This window comes from Peromyscus californicus, unplaced genomic scaffold (genome assembly GCF_007827085.1).
Source record: "Peromyscus californicus insignis strain IS unplaced genomic scaffold, ASM782708v3 Scaffold_17__1_contigs__length_78620276, whole genome shotgun sequence".
Classification (NCBI taxonomy): Eukaryota; Metazoa; Chordata; class Mammalia; order Rodentia; family Cricetidae; genus Peromyscus; species Peromyscus californicus.
In genome coordinates, this window is record NW_026294469.1 from 74,827,515 (window position 1) to 74,842,298 (window position 14,784).

The 14,784-nt window shown below is 36.3% G+C and overlaps 1 protein-coding gene across 1 annotated transcript in view; it reads left to right on the forward strand.

Annotated features, from left to right (window-relative positions):
- The window catches only part of Neto1 (neuropilin and tolloid like 1), a 125,034-nt gene that overhangs the window by 97,563 nt on the left and 12,687 nt on the right, over positions 1-14,784 (forward strand). The window contains 1 exon segment of the mRNA XM_052742727.1: positions 12,816-12,929. Within this exon segment, the coding sequence (XP_052598687.1) occupies positions 12,816-12,929 (114 nt within the window).

The following is a 14,784-nucleotide window of genomic DNA, read 5'->3' on the forward strand; positions in this document are numbered from 1 at the left end:
ATACCATTTAGCTCCAAGATGTCTGATGCTCTCATGAATATCACAGACCACAGGCACCTGCATTCACATGTGCATATATGCACACACATGCATAATTAAAATAAAATATAAATATTAAAATAAAACTAAACAAATAATATGAGACATTTCTTGTTTGCTTGTTTGTTTTGGGAGAACCCTTGTTGGCCTGAAACTCTATTTAGACCAAGCTGACCTCAAACTCACAGACATTTGCCTGCTTCTACCTCCCAAGCCTGGGATTAAATTGATAGCCCAATGTGACGTTATTAAGTTGAATAGTTAAATGGTTCTGAAAATGCATGTGCTCTTTATTAAGATAATATTGTAGTTGAGAACTGTATCAAACTATTTTTAACATAAGATGCTAAAATAAAGCAGTTAACAAAAGCCATCTACACTATACACATATTCTTGCAAGTATAGTGGATAAATATTTAACATGAAATATCCACTTCTACATATATGTAGAAGATAATAGAATTCAGTTTTTACTAATAATTTTAGATTATTACTAGTTTTTTGCCTTTTCTACATGGAATATGTATTGATCTAGTAAAACATTAAAAGCTAAAACTAAGACTTTCTGAAGAGATCAATTGTATTTAAGTAAATAAGTTTACTCACATTGTTTTCTCTGGTGGAATAATTACAATTCATTTATAATATCAGAAAACAATTAATCAATATGGCTCTAAATATGCCACTGCTTAAGTCATCTGATTGCTGTGTTATGCCACAGGTGTAGCTATGAATTGGCCACAGTGGAATCTCTCCACCCCTTACTGCCCAGTGGCCACTTAGGAGTTGATGGACTTTGTGCGACAAGTTCCAATGGGCAAATCCTCATTTTTACAGTATCCTGGAGCTAGTTGTTGGGTTTTTTTTATTTGTTTTGTATTGTTTATTTTAATTTTGTTGTTTTTCTGTCAACTTCACACCAAGTAATGTCATCTGGGGAAAAGGAATCTTGATTACTGAATTCTTCTGATTAGGTGGCCTGTAGGCAAGTCTGGGGGGCAAGAATTTTCTTAATTAATGTTTGATGAGGTCAGGCCCAGTCTGAATTGGATGCCAATCCTGAGCAGCAGGCTCTGAGTAGAATAAGAAAGCAAGCTGAGAAGGAAATGGGGAGTAAGCCAGGGTACAGTGCTCCTCCATGGTGTCTGAGTCGGTTCCCGACTCCAGGCTCCTGCCTGAAGTGCCTGCCCTGACTTCTCAGTGATCAGTTGTGATAGTGACATGTAAGACAAGTGAACCCTTTCTACCTGGCTTTTGATCCTGGTGTTTATCACAACAGAGAAATTAGACTAAAACACCTCAACCTCCCCGATCTCTCTCAAATTGATGGCCTCTTTTTCTTTGATTATTATTGGTGGGCTAGTGTTGTTGGTTGTTTTTCACCCTTAAGTTCTTTACTCTTTGCTCTTTCGGGGAGACCCTCCACCCAGATCCCAAATAAATCACACATGGAGACGTTTTCTTACTTATAAATTCCTGGCCTGAGCTTGGCTTGTCGCTAGCCAGCTTTTCTTAACTTTAAATTAGCCAGGCTACCTTTTGCCTCTGGGCTTTTTCCTTTTCTTACTTCTGTATTACTTACTTTCACTCTTACTCCATAGCTGACTGAGTGGCTGGGTGGCTGGTCCCTGGCATCCCCTTCTCCTTGTTCTCTTGCTCTTTCTCCTCTCCTCCCAGATTTCTCTTATTTATTCTCTCTGCCTGACAGCCCCACCTATCCTTTCTCCTGCTTTGCTATTGGCCGGTCAGCTCTTTATTAGAGCATCAAGTGTTTTAGACAGGCAAAGTAACACAGCTTCACAGAGTTAAACAAATGCAACATAGAAGAATGCAACTCATCTTTGCTTCATTGAACAAATGTTCCACAGCATAAACAAATGTAATACATCTTAAAATGATATTCTACAACAGGCTAGGGAATGTGCCCTGGGAGGATGTTGCTATTTATCTTATTACAGTTGACTTATTTCTCTTTTAATTTTTATGTAATTGAGGAGTTGTTGCTGAGAGTATAAAAGCAATAGTGAGTTTACTTGAAGGCTGTATATATGCAATTTTAACTAATTGTGCTTTACCTAAATTCATGCCCATTTTTGTAAATTATGACTCTGTATTCCTTTTCTACATAAAGAAATTATCTTTCAAATTAAGTAATTTTTATTATTGCAAAACAACAGTGAAGCATCCCCATGTGGATATGATTTTGGCAAATGGATGTGTGTTTATAATTTAAAAATTAATGTCAGATAGTTTCAGGGAAAAATCTGAGGTCAGCTATTTACAAAAGGATTGTTGTTTAAACAAAAGCTGTAATAAGATGATGCATATTTAATATCATATCTTAATATGAGCTAGTTAAACCTGCCACTTTGTTATAAGGAATGACTAGACTGTTCCATAGTGCACTTTCCAGGTAATGGGAATTATAGTGTAGAATAGGTAAAAGGTTTAAATATATTTCCTCCTCCAGGGAGGCAAGGAAAATGATACAAAATTGTATTAAGAGTAATAAGCCCTCTCTCTCTCCATCTTCCCCTCCATCTTCCACATCTTTTCTCTTAAAACTTTCCTTTGGTTTCAACTGTACTGTAAAAAAAACAGCAGCCAAAACACTTTAATATTTGAAAATTATTTGTAATGGACTCTTATTACTGACTTAGTCATTTAACTTGCATCAGTAGGAAGGCTCTATATGCATAAGTGCATAGAATAGTATAGAATATTAATCTGTGCCTTCAGTGTTTTAGGCCAAAATAATTGCTTTAGTTGAAATCAACTTAGCTTTGATTTTTAATCATTGAGGATCTCCCTTTGCACTTTTGTAAAGTGTGAGTTTCCATGAGCCTGGGTACGAGACTCGACGCAGCAGTCATGAGGAGTTTTAGGGTATTTGGTAACCATATATATATATATATATATATGTGTGTGTGTGTGTGTGTGTGTGTGTGTGTGTATGTATATGTATATGATTTTGCAGTCATTGTAGTTTATATTTGTCAGTGAAAATGAGTGTTATCTGTTTGCCCCATGAAGACAGAAGATTGTTACCTTGAACTATCAGCATTTGAAGTAGTCCAATCACAAACTTCAGGCAATATTGCCTGTTAAGACTTGGCACAAATCTTTGTTTACTGCAGGTTCTTCTATTGGAACTTGGAATATTCAGCAGCGAAGCCAAATATTGTACCTTTGTAAGAACAATGTGTCTAAACTAACCAGCGGCTGCAGACATGCATAAATCAGTCACAAAACAAACTCTGTACCAAATGTGCAGGGCCTAATAATAACTCCAGTGCAAAGCAATCCAACATCCTCCTCATTATAATTGTGATGTCTAATTGCACACAATGAATAAATCATCATGCAGCTGAGTCAAAGCAGACATAATGATGGCATAAAAGTGTACAATAATTCCTGGGAGTGAAAACTGAAGTAGATGTCTTGTGATGTGGTTCACATCACAAGGGAGGAATTAAATTACCTCTACCTATGGAATACGATGTGTACGTGGAATCATGGCTCTCATTCCATATTGCCATCTTTAATTGTGGGATGTTACAATTTTATCACAAACTTTGGGAGGAGATCTAATAATTGTGTGAGATTAAATTGAAGTTTGTAAGCAGAATTTTGTATACTACATAGATTCAGTAATAATATTGTTTCTCTAAAACTGGATGCTTTTGTGAACAATCATATCAAAACAGAGAGTTTTGGAAACATTAATCTTTTTTAAAGCAAATGGAAATATAATAAAAGACATGAAGAGAAGGTGAACAAATCTGTTTCTGGAACCAGTTTGGTAAACACGTTACAGTAAAATGTTATTTATACTTAATTGCAAAATCTAAGAGACAATTTTAGTTTACAATATGATGGCAGAAAAAAAGCTATTTGAGTGGGAAATTGTGGCAGTAATGTTGATGGCTTGATGTGTTTATAATTCTTAAAAGATTTTGGTGTATGCATGTGTTTAGGCATGAGTATATACACGTGCATGTGTAAGGGTGGCCATGCCTGTGCTGGCATGAGGGTCAGAAGAGTGTGTCAGATCCCCTTGTGCAGCTTGTTGCATAGATGCTGGGTTCCTCACTCTGGTCCTCACTGTTGCTCAGCCAGTGCCCTTAATAGCTTAGTCATTCCTACAGACCCATATTTTATGATTTTTGTCATTCCTGCTCAATAACTACAATAACCCCATGACAAATGGTGGTTAGTACTAAGCACTACATGTTAAATCTGGTTTTGATATCTAAAAATAAATATTTTATTATGATTTATAACTGCTGTTTCTGATGATCTAGCATTGTCCTTCATCATTAATACTTCATAAAGAGTGAAATGCATTAGAAATTGAAACCATCGTCAGACTTCAGTGAAAAGTTGGCCCCCTCATAAACACTGTCCTACTTGAAGAATTTGTACTCTATGTGGTCTACAAACGAACATAGATTAAGTAAGCAGAGTAGTACTTGTACCTGAGGAGTTGGCTTCGTGGGTAAGAGTGCTTACTATAAAATCAAGAGGACCTGAGTTCACATCCCCAGAACACATGTAAAAAAAATGAGACCCTGTCCCAAAAAATAGAAGGAGTCACCTAACATACTCTTTTGGCCTCTGCATTTGCAGTCATGGATGAATAGACAAAAGTGCACTAACACACACACACACACACACACACACACACACACACACACACACACACACACCACTAACAAAAGTTGTACCTGGTGCTTTAGCTTCTGATACAGAAGTGTTAAAACAGCACATTAATAAAGTAAGTTGGAGATGGCCAACTCAAGCTCTATGAAATGTGTATTAAAAACAGCATAGCTCCTCCAGTGGTGGGAAGGAAAAGATGGAGGTGTCACTGTGCATGTGCTAGGGTATCTAGATTATAGACAAACTGGTTAACAGTGACTCTGAGGATGGACAACACTGTCTATCAAATGGTGTGAGAGGTTTGAGATTTAATCTAACCTTTTGGGAAAGACTTGGAGTTCTTCTCAGAGAGGAAATGTAATCAGATTTCCCGTGACAAGATCGATGTTGTGGCTTCCATGGACTCCATGTAAACTTGTTGTTTTAATGTGTCTGTGGCATACTGAGAGCAATGGAGATTGTAATAGGAGCTTGTCATTCAAGGAGAGAAATGGAGAGAAGTAAAGGAAGCCACCTACCCTCCTCTTTGGCCTCTGTATTTGCATGTATGGATGCAAGGACAAAAGTGCACACACACATACACATACACACACACACACACACACACACACACACACACACACACACACACATACACATCACATCACAAACAATCAAACAGAAGTTAGAACAGTTTGCAGAAGGGAATGGATACAAGAGTAACTCAGATCACACAACATAGAATTTAGGCTGAACAGCTGATGGATGAAAGGCCAGGAATATAATTTTTTTTTGAAATAGTTTCTGAAACTATTTTGAATAGGGTTGTTGCCCTAGACTTTTCTCAACATGACCATTAATGTAATAGAAATGCTGCCAAATTTGGTATTGATTATATCTTGCTGGTTTCCTGGACTTTTAAAAATCATTTCTAAGAGTTTTCTGGTGAAGTGTTTAGGATGTGTTAAGCATAGGATAAAGTGTAGAGTCAAACCATATGCAAGTAGGAATAACTGCTTCATTTTCCAATATATATCATTCTTCCCCTTTCTCTTGCCTTATTGTTCTGGCTAGTATTTCAAGTACTGTAACGAAAATGATGTAATTGGAGAGATTGTCCTTCTTGTTCCTCATGTTAGGGGACTGTTTTTAGTTCTTTAGGTTTGGCACAGTCGGCCTTTGTTATGTTAAGACACTTTCTTTCTACTTCTAGTTTCTTCAGGGTTTTTAATCATGAAGGGATGCTGGACTCCATCAAAGACCTTTCTACATCAATTAAAATGATCATTTAATTTATTTCCTTAGCTCTGTTTTGTGCTATATGACATTTATTGAGTTGTATATACTAATCCATCCTTGCATTCTGGAATGCAGTAACATATGCTCATAGTGTTTGATTTTTGGTGGGATGTTGACTTCTTTTTGCAAATATTTTTCTTTTTCTTTCATCCTCTTCATCAGGGAAATTGTTCTCTCTCTCTCTCTCTCTCTCTCTCTCTCGTGTGTGTGTGTGTGTGTGTGTGTGTGTGTGTGTGTGTGTGTGTGTGTGTGTGTCTCATCAGGTTTTGATATTGGGTAATACTGGCTTTATAAAAATGAGTATGATAACATTCTTTCCATTTCTATTTCATGGACTATTCTGAAGAATTTGTGCTAGTTCTTTTTTAAAAACTCAGGTGAATTTAGTAGTCAATCCATTTAATCCTGTCATTGATCAGCTTTATTAGTTGCTTGTTGATCTGTCTCACTTGTTTGTATCTTTCTTGATTTAATTTTGTTAGGTCACATATGTCTATGAATTAATTCATTCCTTATATTTTCAAATTTATTGAAATATAATTTTACAAAATATGCTCTGCTAAACCTCCGAATTTTTTTTTTTTTTTTTTTTTTTGGTTTTTCGAGACAGGGTTTCTCTGTGTAGCTTTACGCCTTTCCTGGAACTCGCTCGGTAGCCCAGGCTGGCCTCGAACTCACAGAGATCCGCCTGGCTCTGCCTCCCGAGTGCTGGGATTAAAGGCGTGCGCCACCACCGCCAGGCTAAACTTCCGAATTTTAAAGAGACTACCAAGAATGTGGACAGGAGACAGGAAAGGATTAAAGGGTGGGAACAGTCACAGTATGGTATGTGTTTGAATGGATATGTCATTATGAACCCAACCACTTTGTGCTTTAAGTAAGTACCAATCAATTAGGCAAGGATAAAATGAAAGAAAAAAAATAAGGGAATGAAGGGGAGCTGAGGCTGGCTGGGAGAGGGATGAAAGTCCCTTTCCATGATTCCATTCAGCCATACTCAGTTAGCATGCTAATTAGAATTCCAAGTAGAGAATCTATGTGGGAATTGAAATGCTCTGAGCAAGACTGTTTCTCAGACAATTTTGAGGGCCCAGTGGGGGTCCCAAGTCAATGGTTTAAGCTCAGACTCAGTAAAAACTGATGGGCTACTTGTAAACAATAAGCCTGGGTAAAAAGGACATAGCGGGGAGAGGGGAGTGATCTGAAGAGGCCTGAAAATCTAACTGAAGATGCTTCTAGAAATTGGCATAGGGAGCTGGCAGAGCACAGAAAATCCTCAACAAAATTGATCATGATGAGTTTGAATGAAATCAGCTGAGTTTTCAATTATGCAAGCCTTTGCATGAAGTATGAACTCACTATGTATCTCACTATCAAATTACATATACGTTTTTATAATAGTGTGGAACTTTTCTTAATTTTTCATCCAAAACAACAATAAAAAAGACTCCAAATCATCTTGAAGATCAGAAAGTTCTTTTCCTCATAGGTCTGCAGGAAGTTCCATTGGTTTAGAGGTAGAGGACATGACAAAGCAGAAAAGAACAAATCAGAAGAGTGTGCTGTGCAGGGAGTGGGGTGTGCATGTGTGTGTCACCATACCCTGTGAGCTCTGGAGTAGGCGGAGGTTAAATCACTTTTAGAATAATTTGAGGGAAACAAAAAGGAAGAGAAACACGAGGAGAGAACAATGCTGAAGCCCCCAGTCAGATTGTTAGCCCAGTCATAAGCCCACGTGTGAAAGCACACTGTCTCTTCTCTCCGAACTCTTTGCTGTGTTATGACTGTGTGACTGACTTAAACTACCCATGGTAGAGTCATTGCCTCTGAAGTCACGTAGTTGAAGTATCAGCATCCCAGAAAGAAATGTTTTATTTCACATTCGATTTAATATTTAGGGAATTTTTGTTTATTTGAAGAAAGAAAAGACCTTGACAGTGCGACTGAACACTTATGGACTTCAGCATTAAAGCAGCGGTTATAATTCTAAAAACCTCTTAATTACAGAACTAAAACTGTCAGCTTAATAGCCAAGCAATCTTTGATTTTTAGAAAACATGGATTTTTAGAATAAGTAAACAGTGTCCTGCTGGAGGTGTGTGTTTCTCTTTCACTCTCCCTTTCCTAACACAGCATAACAGTGTCTCTGTGGACCCTTGTTCATTTACTCCTCTGGAGCTAGTTCTCAGGTGCAGGGGTGCTGTGTCACTAGGGTATTTAATCATCCTGACCAAGTTCCAGTGAAGTGTTGTAGAGGCCTGCCACCTTGTGGATGGAGTGCAAACAGTTGAGAATTCATACACGATAACAAGACACAATTGTCCTTAACTACATTTTATGTTTATTAAATTTTAATTGTAGAGAAATACAGATAACCTATGAAAACTGTCATTTTCCTAATACAAAAACCAAGATGGAAAATTGACTTTTTGATCAATATTTTGTACCCTGTTTTGAAAATTCTTGAGCTTTCACAGTGTGTATATGTATGAATATGAAAATATTGAAATTTTCTCAAAAAGAGATAGACACAATATAATTTCATTAAATACCACAAATAACCATTAGAAATAACCCAGAAATAACCCACATTTTGACTTCATATTTCCTGTTCATTTTTTCATAATATGTTTGTGTAACAACCTTATTATTTGAGAAATTGCATCCACATAGATATGCTTACACACTAATTTGTCTTAAGAATTAAGAATGTGCACACTATAATGAGGTTTTAACATTAGAGACATGACTCTTAAATTTAAAAAATTATTTTTCCTTTTAAATGATAAGTGAAATTATTTACAGCAAAGAAAGTTGTGTAAGTTCTTGACAATGAAACTCTTCTGAATAGTCAGCTCCTATTTGGCATAGATCTTGGGATCTATGAGCTGGACATCTGGGATCTATAGCTCACAGTGCACTTCTTCTATTTCTTAAGTGAAAAAGTTTTTAATTTTGTGTCTACATAATTTATTTTGAAGTATTTAGATGAATATTCAGTGAATAAGATTTAAATTGCATTGAAGGTGCCTATACATGATTCACAGTCTAGATACATTATTGGCTCTTCTGAAAGTTTGGAAACTTTTTTATTACAATAAAAGGCAACCTTGTCACTTCTATCAATCCTCAAGTGAACAGGATCTCAATACCTTGAATTTTTTATGTTGAGGCTAAAAGAACAGATAAAATCTACTAGATTAGCTGGTATTGCCTCTTAAGGATGGAAATTGAATATCTGAATATCTGTTGATAAAATTTAATAATGGAAAATAAATGTTATTTTGATGGTCTTGCTAAAGTCTAAAAACAGATTATCAGAGGTAAACACATATACTTAAGCTATGGTCTTTTTAAAGCTATACTCTCATTCAAACACATATATGCTAAAAACTTAAATTTGTCTTGATATTTAATATGTATAAGCTCTATTTTGGTTGTTCTTTTTCTAGAATTGAAACGTAATATCTCAAATGGTGTCAATATATTATAGATATGAAGATAACAAGAAATCTTGCTTTCAAGATGGTCCAATAAGCATTGTCACCTAGTGCAAGGCCAAGATCTCTCAAAAAAGTGCTTACTTTGCAAGTTAACAAATGAAGTATCATTAAGCCGCTTCACTTCATACTATGTATCACCTTAACATTGCAAGATTGTTATCCCTTGTATCCATTTTCTGATACAGGGTAGTTATTGAAGCCAGGTGTGGCCTTGCCCTCTTGGTCCTCTTCTTACTGCCTCTCTATTTCAGTGTTTAACGGCCTGGCCAACACACTTAACTTTGCAAGCTCTTACCTTAGTTTTCATCATTTTCTCAGTACAGTACTTAGTGAGACAGTTGACATGTATTTATCATGTTGGCCAGCTCAGTGGTAAAAGTTTGAAGAGATGTTCTGGGAGTTTGAGACTGGCCTGCCAGTATTCCAAGCCAGATGTTGGTGTATTCTACAATTAGTTAACCTGCTTTGCCTAGGGATTCCAATCATTCCTCAGGGCCCAAAGCAAAGCTCCTTCTGACAACAATCTGGGCCCTAGCATGCAGTGTCCTGATCGAACATTGTAGCTTTTTCCTATTTTCAAAATTAAGTTTTAGTTCAAGTACTAACGTGTTACAAATTTGCTTTACGGCCATGATGGTATTTATCTGCTGTTTTTGTATTTTTGACTGTTTCTTTGTGATTTGTACAAAAATTCTATTGATATTACCAAATTAAGGGAGAAAAATGTAGTGCATTCATTACCTAGAGTATTACCTGAGGTAACTTATGGTGATTCCAATTGCTTAATGATATAATGATGGGATAAAATTTTTTGACATCTGTATTTATTATGTTTTCAGTAAAAGCAAAACACATATAATAACTGAAAGGACATGTTAATTAATAGTTTCATAATCAGAAAGCAGCATAAAAAGACAAAATCACATCTTTACTATTTGAAATATCAATCTGAACACGCTTAGCAGTACACTATTACATTGTCTCATGTCCAAGGAAAAATGCTTCTTTGATCCATTACTTTAAAAACTTTAAACTAATTCATTCAATATATCAATTATTAAAATATTTGCAAGGTATTCTAGAAGGCAAAGAAATAGACAAGTATCTTAAAGACATTCTTTACTTGGTAGATAACTATACACCAGAGCAATTTATTAATAATGCTTTATCATAGACACATTTTGCAGTCACTCTAATCTATTTGCAGAAAATGCCTTTATATAGTGTTACAAATTTTGACAACATTTATTATCTGTGAGGCAGACCATATCTGTTCTACAGAGCCTCTAGGAACTGAAATTTACTTCCAAATTAAAAAGCAAATTTATGCCGGGCGGTGGTGGCGCATGCCTTTAATCCCAGCACTTGGGAGGCAGAGCCAGGCGGATCTCTGTGAGTTCGAGGCCAGCCTGGGCTACCAAGTGAATCTCAGGAAAGGTGCAAAGCTACACAGAGAAACCCTGTCTCAAAAAACCAAAAAAAAAAAAAAAAAAAAAAGCAAATTTTTGCAAAAATCTATCAGATCATTAAATTTTGCATTATAACAGATTTACACGCCTCTTAACAAATAACTAATCTAAGGACGTGTTAAGCATGGTACTTTCAAAAGGACTGCCATGGGTTATTTGCTTTTTATAGCTTTTTCAGATCATATTACATGTATTTTAATCTTTATACAAGGAACCTAGAGTAGATCTCAACTTTAGGAATTAAACTTTGTTTACTGGGAAAGCCAGAGCAAGGAACAGTCAAACCATTGGGCCTGAGTTTGTGTGTGCCTTCCTTAAAATTAAAATGCCTATTTTTTTTAATCTGTGTGAGGATGTGCTTTGGTGAGTTTATGTGCTTTGGTGAGTTTATGTGTACCAAATGCACACAGGGACACATGGGGCAAACAAGGAGTAAGATGGCTGGAATTAGAATTACATGTAGATGTAAACCATGTGGGTGATGGACACTGAATCCAGGTCCTCTGAAAGAGCAGTAAGCATTCTTAGTCACTCAACCATCTCTCCATTCCCTCACCTTTACTATTTATCTTCATAATTCAGCAATTTTACTCATAAAAATTTATTAGATGTATGAAAATACCCTTAGTTACCTCATGCAAAATATTTTCCTGTCAATATTAAATACCACACCATATATAGTACAAAAACAAATTTCCCTGAATGGACGAAATATATACTTTTGAAATTTCTAAAGTTTATTATGATTATAGTGTTAATATAATATTGATCATTAATAAGCTTTTAATGACTGATTTCAAACTTCTCATAGATGGCATATTTATCATATTTACTTTCCTAGAAATAGTACTACAGAAGAGAATTAAATTATTACTGAGAAAAGTTAACACAAAAATTAAACTTAATGAGGTACATATTGATTATAAAGATTAAGAAATGTTCTAAAAGTATTTCTGTAAACTAAAATCCACAGTGCAGTATTTCTGCAGACTAAGTAGATGTTTTTACTGGCATAATAATATAAATGCATGTTTTCTGTCATCAACATCACATTGGACATTTTTATTTGCTCTCCTTGCTCCTCACGTGTCTTCACAATCCTCTACTCACATTTCTTACCACCTTGGAGTTCTAATTTTAGCTCCCATTACCTAAATGTATACTCTAGTCTGGAAATTAGTCATGACATTGATACTAGACTGTGTAAATCATATAAATACTAGAAATAGTCTGTGTTTCTCTCTGTGTGTCTCTGTCTTTCTATTTCTCTGTGTGAGTGTGTGTGTGTGTGTGTGTGTGTGTGTGTGTGTGTGTGTGTGTGTGTGTGTGTGTATGAGAGGATGAAAAGAATGTGCATTTTCTTATTTTCTTGAGGTTGTTGAAGATTAAGTTTTTGTTGCTTCTGGATTGCTGTAACTTTTATTTTGCATATGCTAAAGTGTTTTATGGGGTTTTGTTTAATATATGTTTTCTCTCACCAATACTTGTCATACTTATTTTTAAAATATACCCACTTTGATTAATACTTTTGTACAGTAAATCTAAATCTATGTGTGTAGAATTTCTGTGTACAACATGCATATGCCCAGGGAAAGTACAATTAACTTTCCTAAGTTGCATGTGCTGATGAGACTGAAGATTCATGTCCTTATGATAACTTGAGCCTCCTGTCACCAGGAGTAATGATCATTGTGGCAACCAATGTGAGGGACAAGTGACATGTCTTATTAAATGCACATCCTAATTTCTGTCACGTTCAGACTTCTAGTAACCGTAATGAGCCGAAGAGCATTGGATGTGACTCTCTTTCTTTGTCATGCTCTCTCTCTCTCTCTCTCTCCCCCTCTCTCTTTTCTCCCCTTAGCTCCCTGTGAAGGCAACACGTTCTTCTGCCACAGCAACATGTGTATTAACAACACGCTTGTCTGCAATGGTCTCCAGAACTGTGTGTATCCCTGGGATGAAAATCACTGTAAAGGTAATGAAAACAGAGCCACAGAGTGGGAAGGAGCTGTATCTGTAGCAGTCTTAAAAAGCAGAGGGTGTGGTTTTGTCTGTCTTTGCATATGTCTTATAGTCAGTTTGTAAATAGTCTCCCTCTTCATTCCTCAGTGTGCGCAGAGATTTCCTCATTTAGACTGACAGTGACTTTCCTTACATTCCAGAACACTCACTAAAGATACCTCAAGAGAACTTGCAGAGCCAAGAGAAGAAAAGTGTAGCTAGCGATGGAAAGCCTCACTTCTCCATGACACCTTTGTACCTTATTACATTTCTTCTATTCTATTTTCCTTTATTCCAGGCTTTTCCAATGTACATTTTTGCACATAGTCTAGAGATAAAGTATTTGGATCATTTTTGTTTTCAATTAATGCTATTTCTATTTTGTTAACAAAAAGGTTTTTTTTCCCCTGTCCTATGAAATAGTTCCTAGCATTCCTGCCCTGTCAGCCAGTCCACAACCAACATATGGTCATTTAAATAGGACTTGTTGCCTGAGTTATGCTCCATTTTAGTTAACATGAAAAAAAAAAACTGTTGTTAAGGCTGAATGTTAAGCCCAATTCAAGGAAAGATAAACATGAAACACTTTTCCACTTAAATTTTAGTATGATCTGTCAAAATACTTTCTGCAAAGAGAAGCAGAGGAACCCTGCCCAGTGTCCATTAATCCAGTGAGTCTGTAAGAAAACTTTGTCTGTAAGACGAATTGCTAAGTGATCTCATTAACAAAAAACCGGAACAAGATATTAGGGGAGAAACTGAGAGATCAGGGAAGCAGAAAGAAGCCAGCCATTCTTATCACTAGAAATCCTCAGCCAAAGAGAGAGGTACTTCCTGTATACCCATGCCTATATGCCTTTCTGTCCTTGTCCTCTTACTTCCTCTCTCCACTCAGCTACATCACTTCCTCTTTCTGCCCAGCTCTATCACTTCCTGTCTGTCTGTACAGACCTCCAGACCTCTATGGTTAACTAGTGCTGGGATTAAAGGTGTGTACCACCACGCCTGGCTCTGTTCCCAGTGTGGCCTTGAACTCACAGAGATCCGGATGAATCTCTGCCTCCTGACTGCTAGGATTAAAGGTGTGTACTACCATTGGCTCACTTCTGTTTAATATAGTAGCTGGCTTTTCCCTCTGATCTCCAAGTAAGCTTTATTTACTAGGGCACAAATAAAATATCACCACATTTGTCCAATGGAAACTATTTTGACAATGAGTGTTAGTGATAATTTCAGTCTAAAGAACCCCTAGGAAATAGCTAGGAAATTAAATGCTTTCTGAAGTGTCCCCACACCTTAGTGTTAGGGAGTAGTCATCAACATCAGTTTGTGGCATGTAAGAGTCTGTGACAAAAAAATAAAAAATAAAATAAAAGGGCAATCATAAAAATCTGCTATAAAAATGTACTGCCTCTTTTCCAGACAGCTAAACCATCTTTGAAATCTTAACTCATCTTCTTGTGATATTAGAACTTACTTCTTTTGACACTAGTCATTTACTGGGGTTGGTTCTCTGGCTTAGCACATACTGTGGCCTAAAGAAATGTTGCATCTGTCCTTGACATGAGTGTGCATCTGAGACTGGGCACAGTCTTTTATATCTCCACGTCTGGTATGTTCATAGAGCATTGTATAAGTCTTCTAGTTCATTTTTTCATCTGTGTCTTCTGCAGGATTGAAAGAGGATATTCTATTTTTCTGTGTCATATAATATTGGATAGCCTCCTTTTCTGCCTACACTTACAAAGCTTCCATTTCACATGGTTTTGAATCCATGAGTGTATGAATTGTTATACTGTCCTCAAAATTAACTTCTTTATCACCATTAG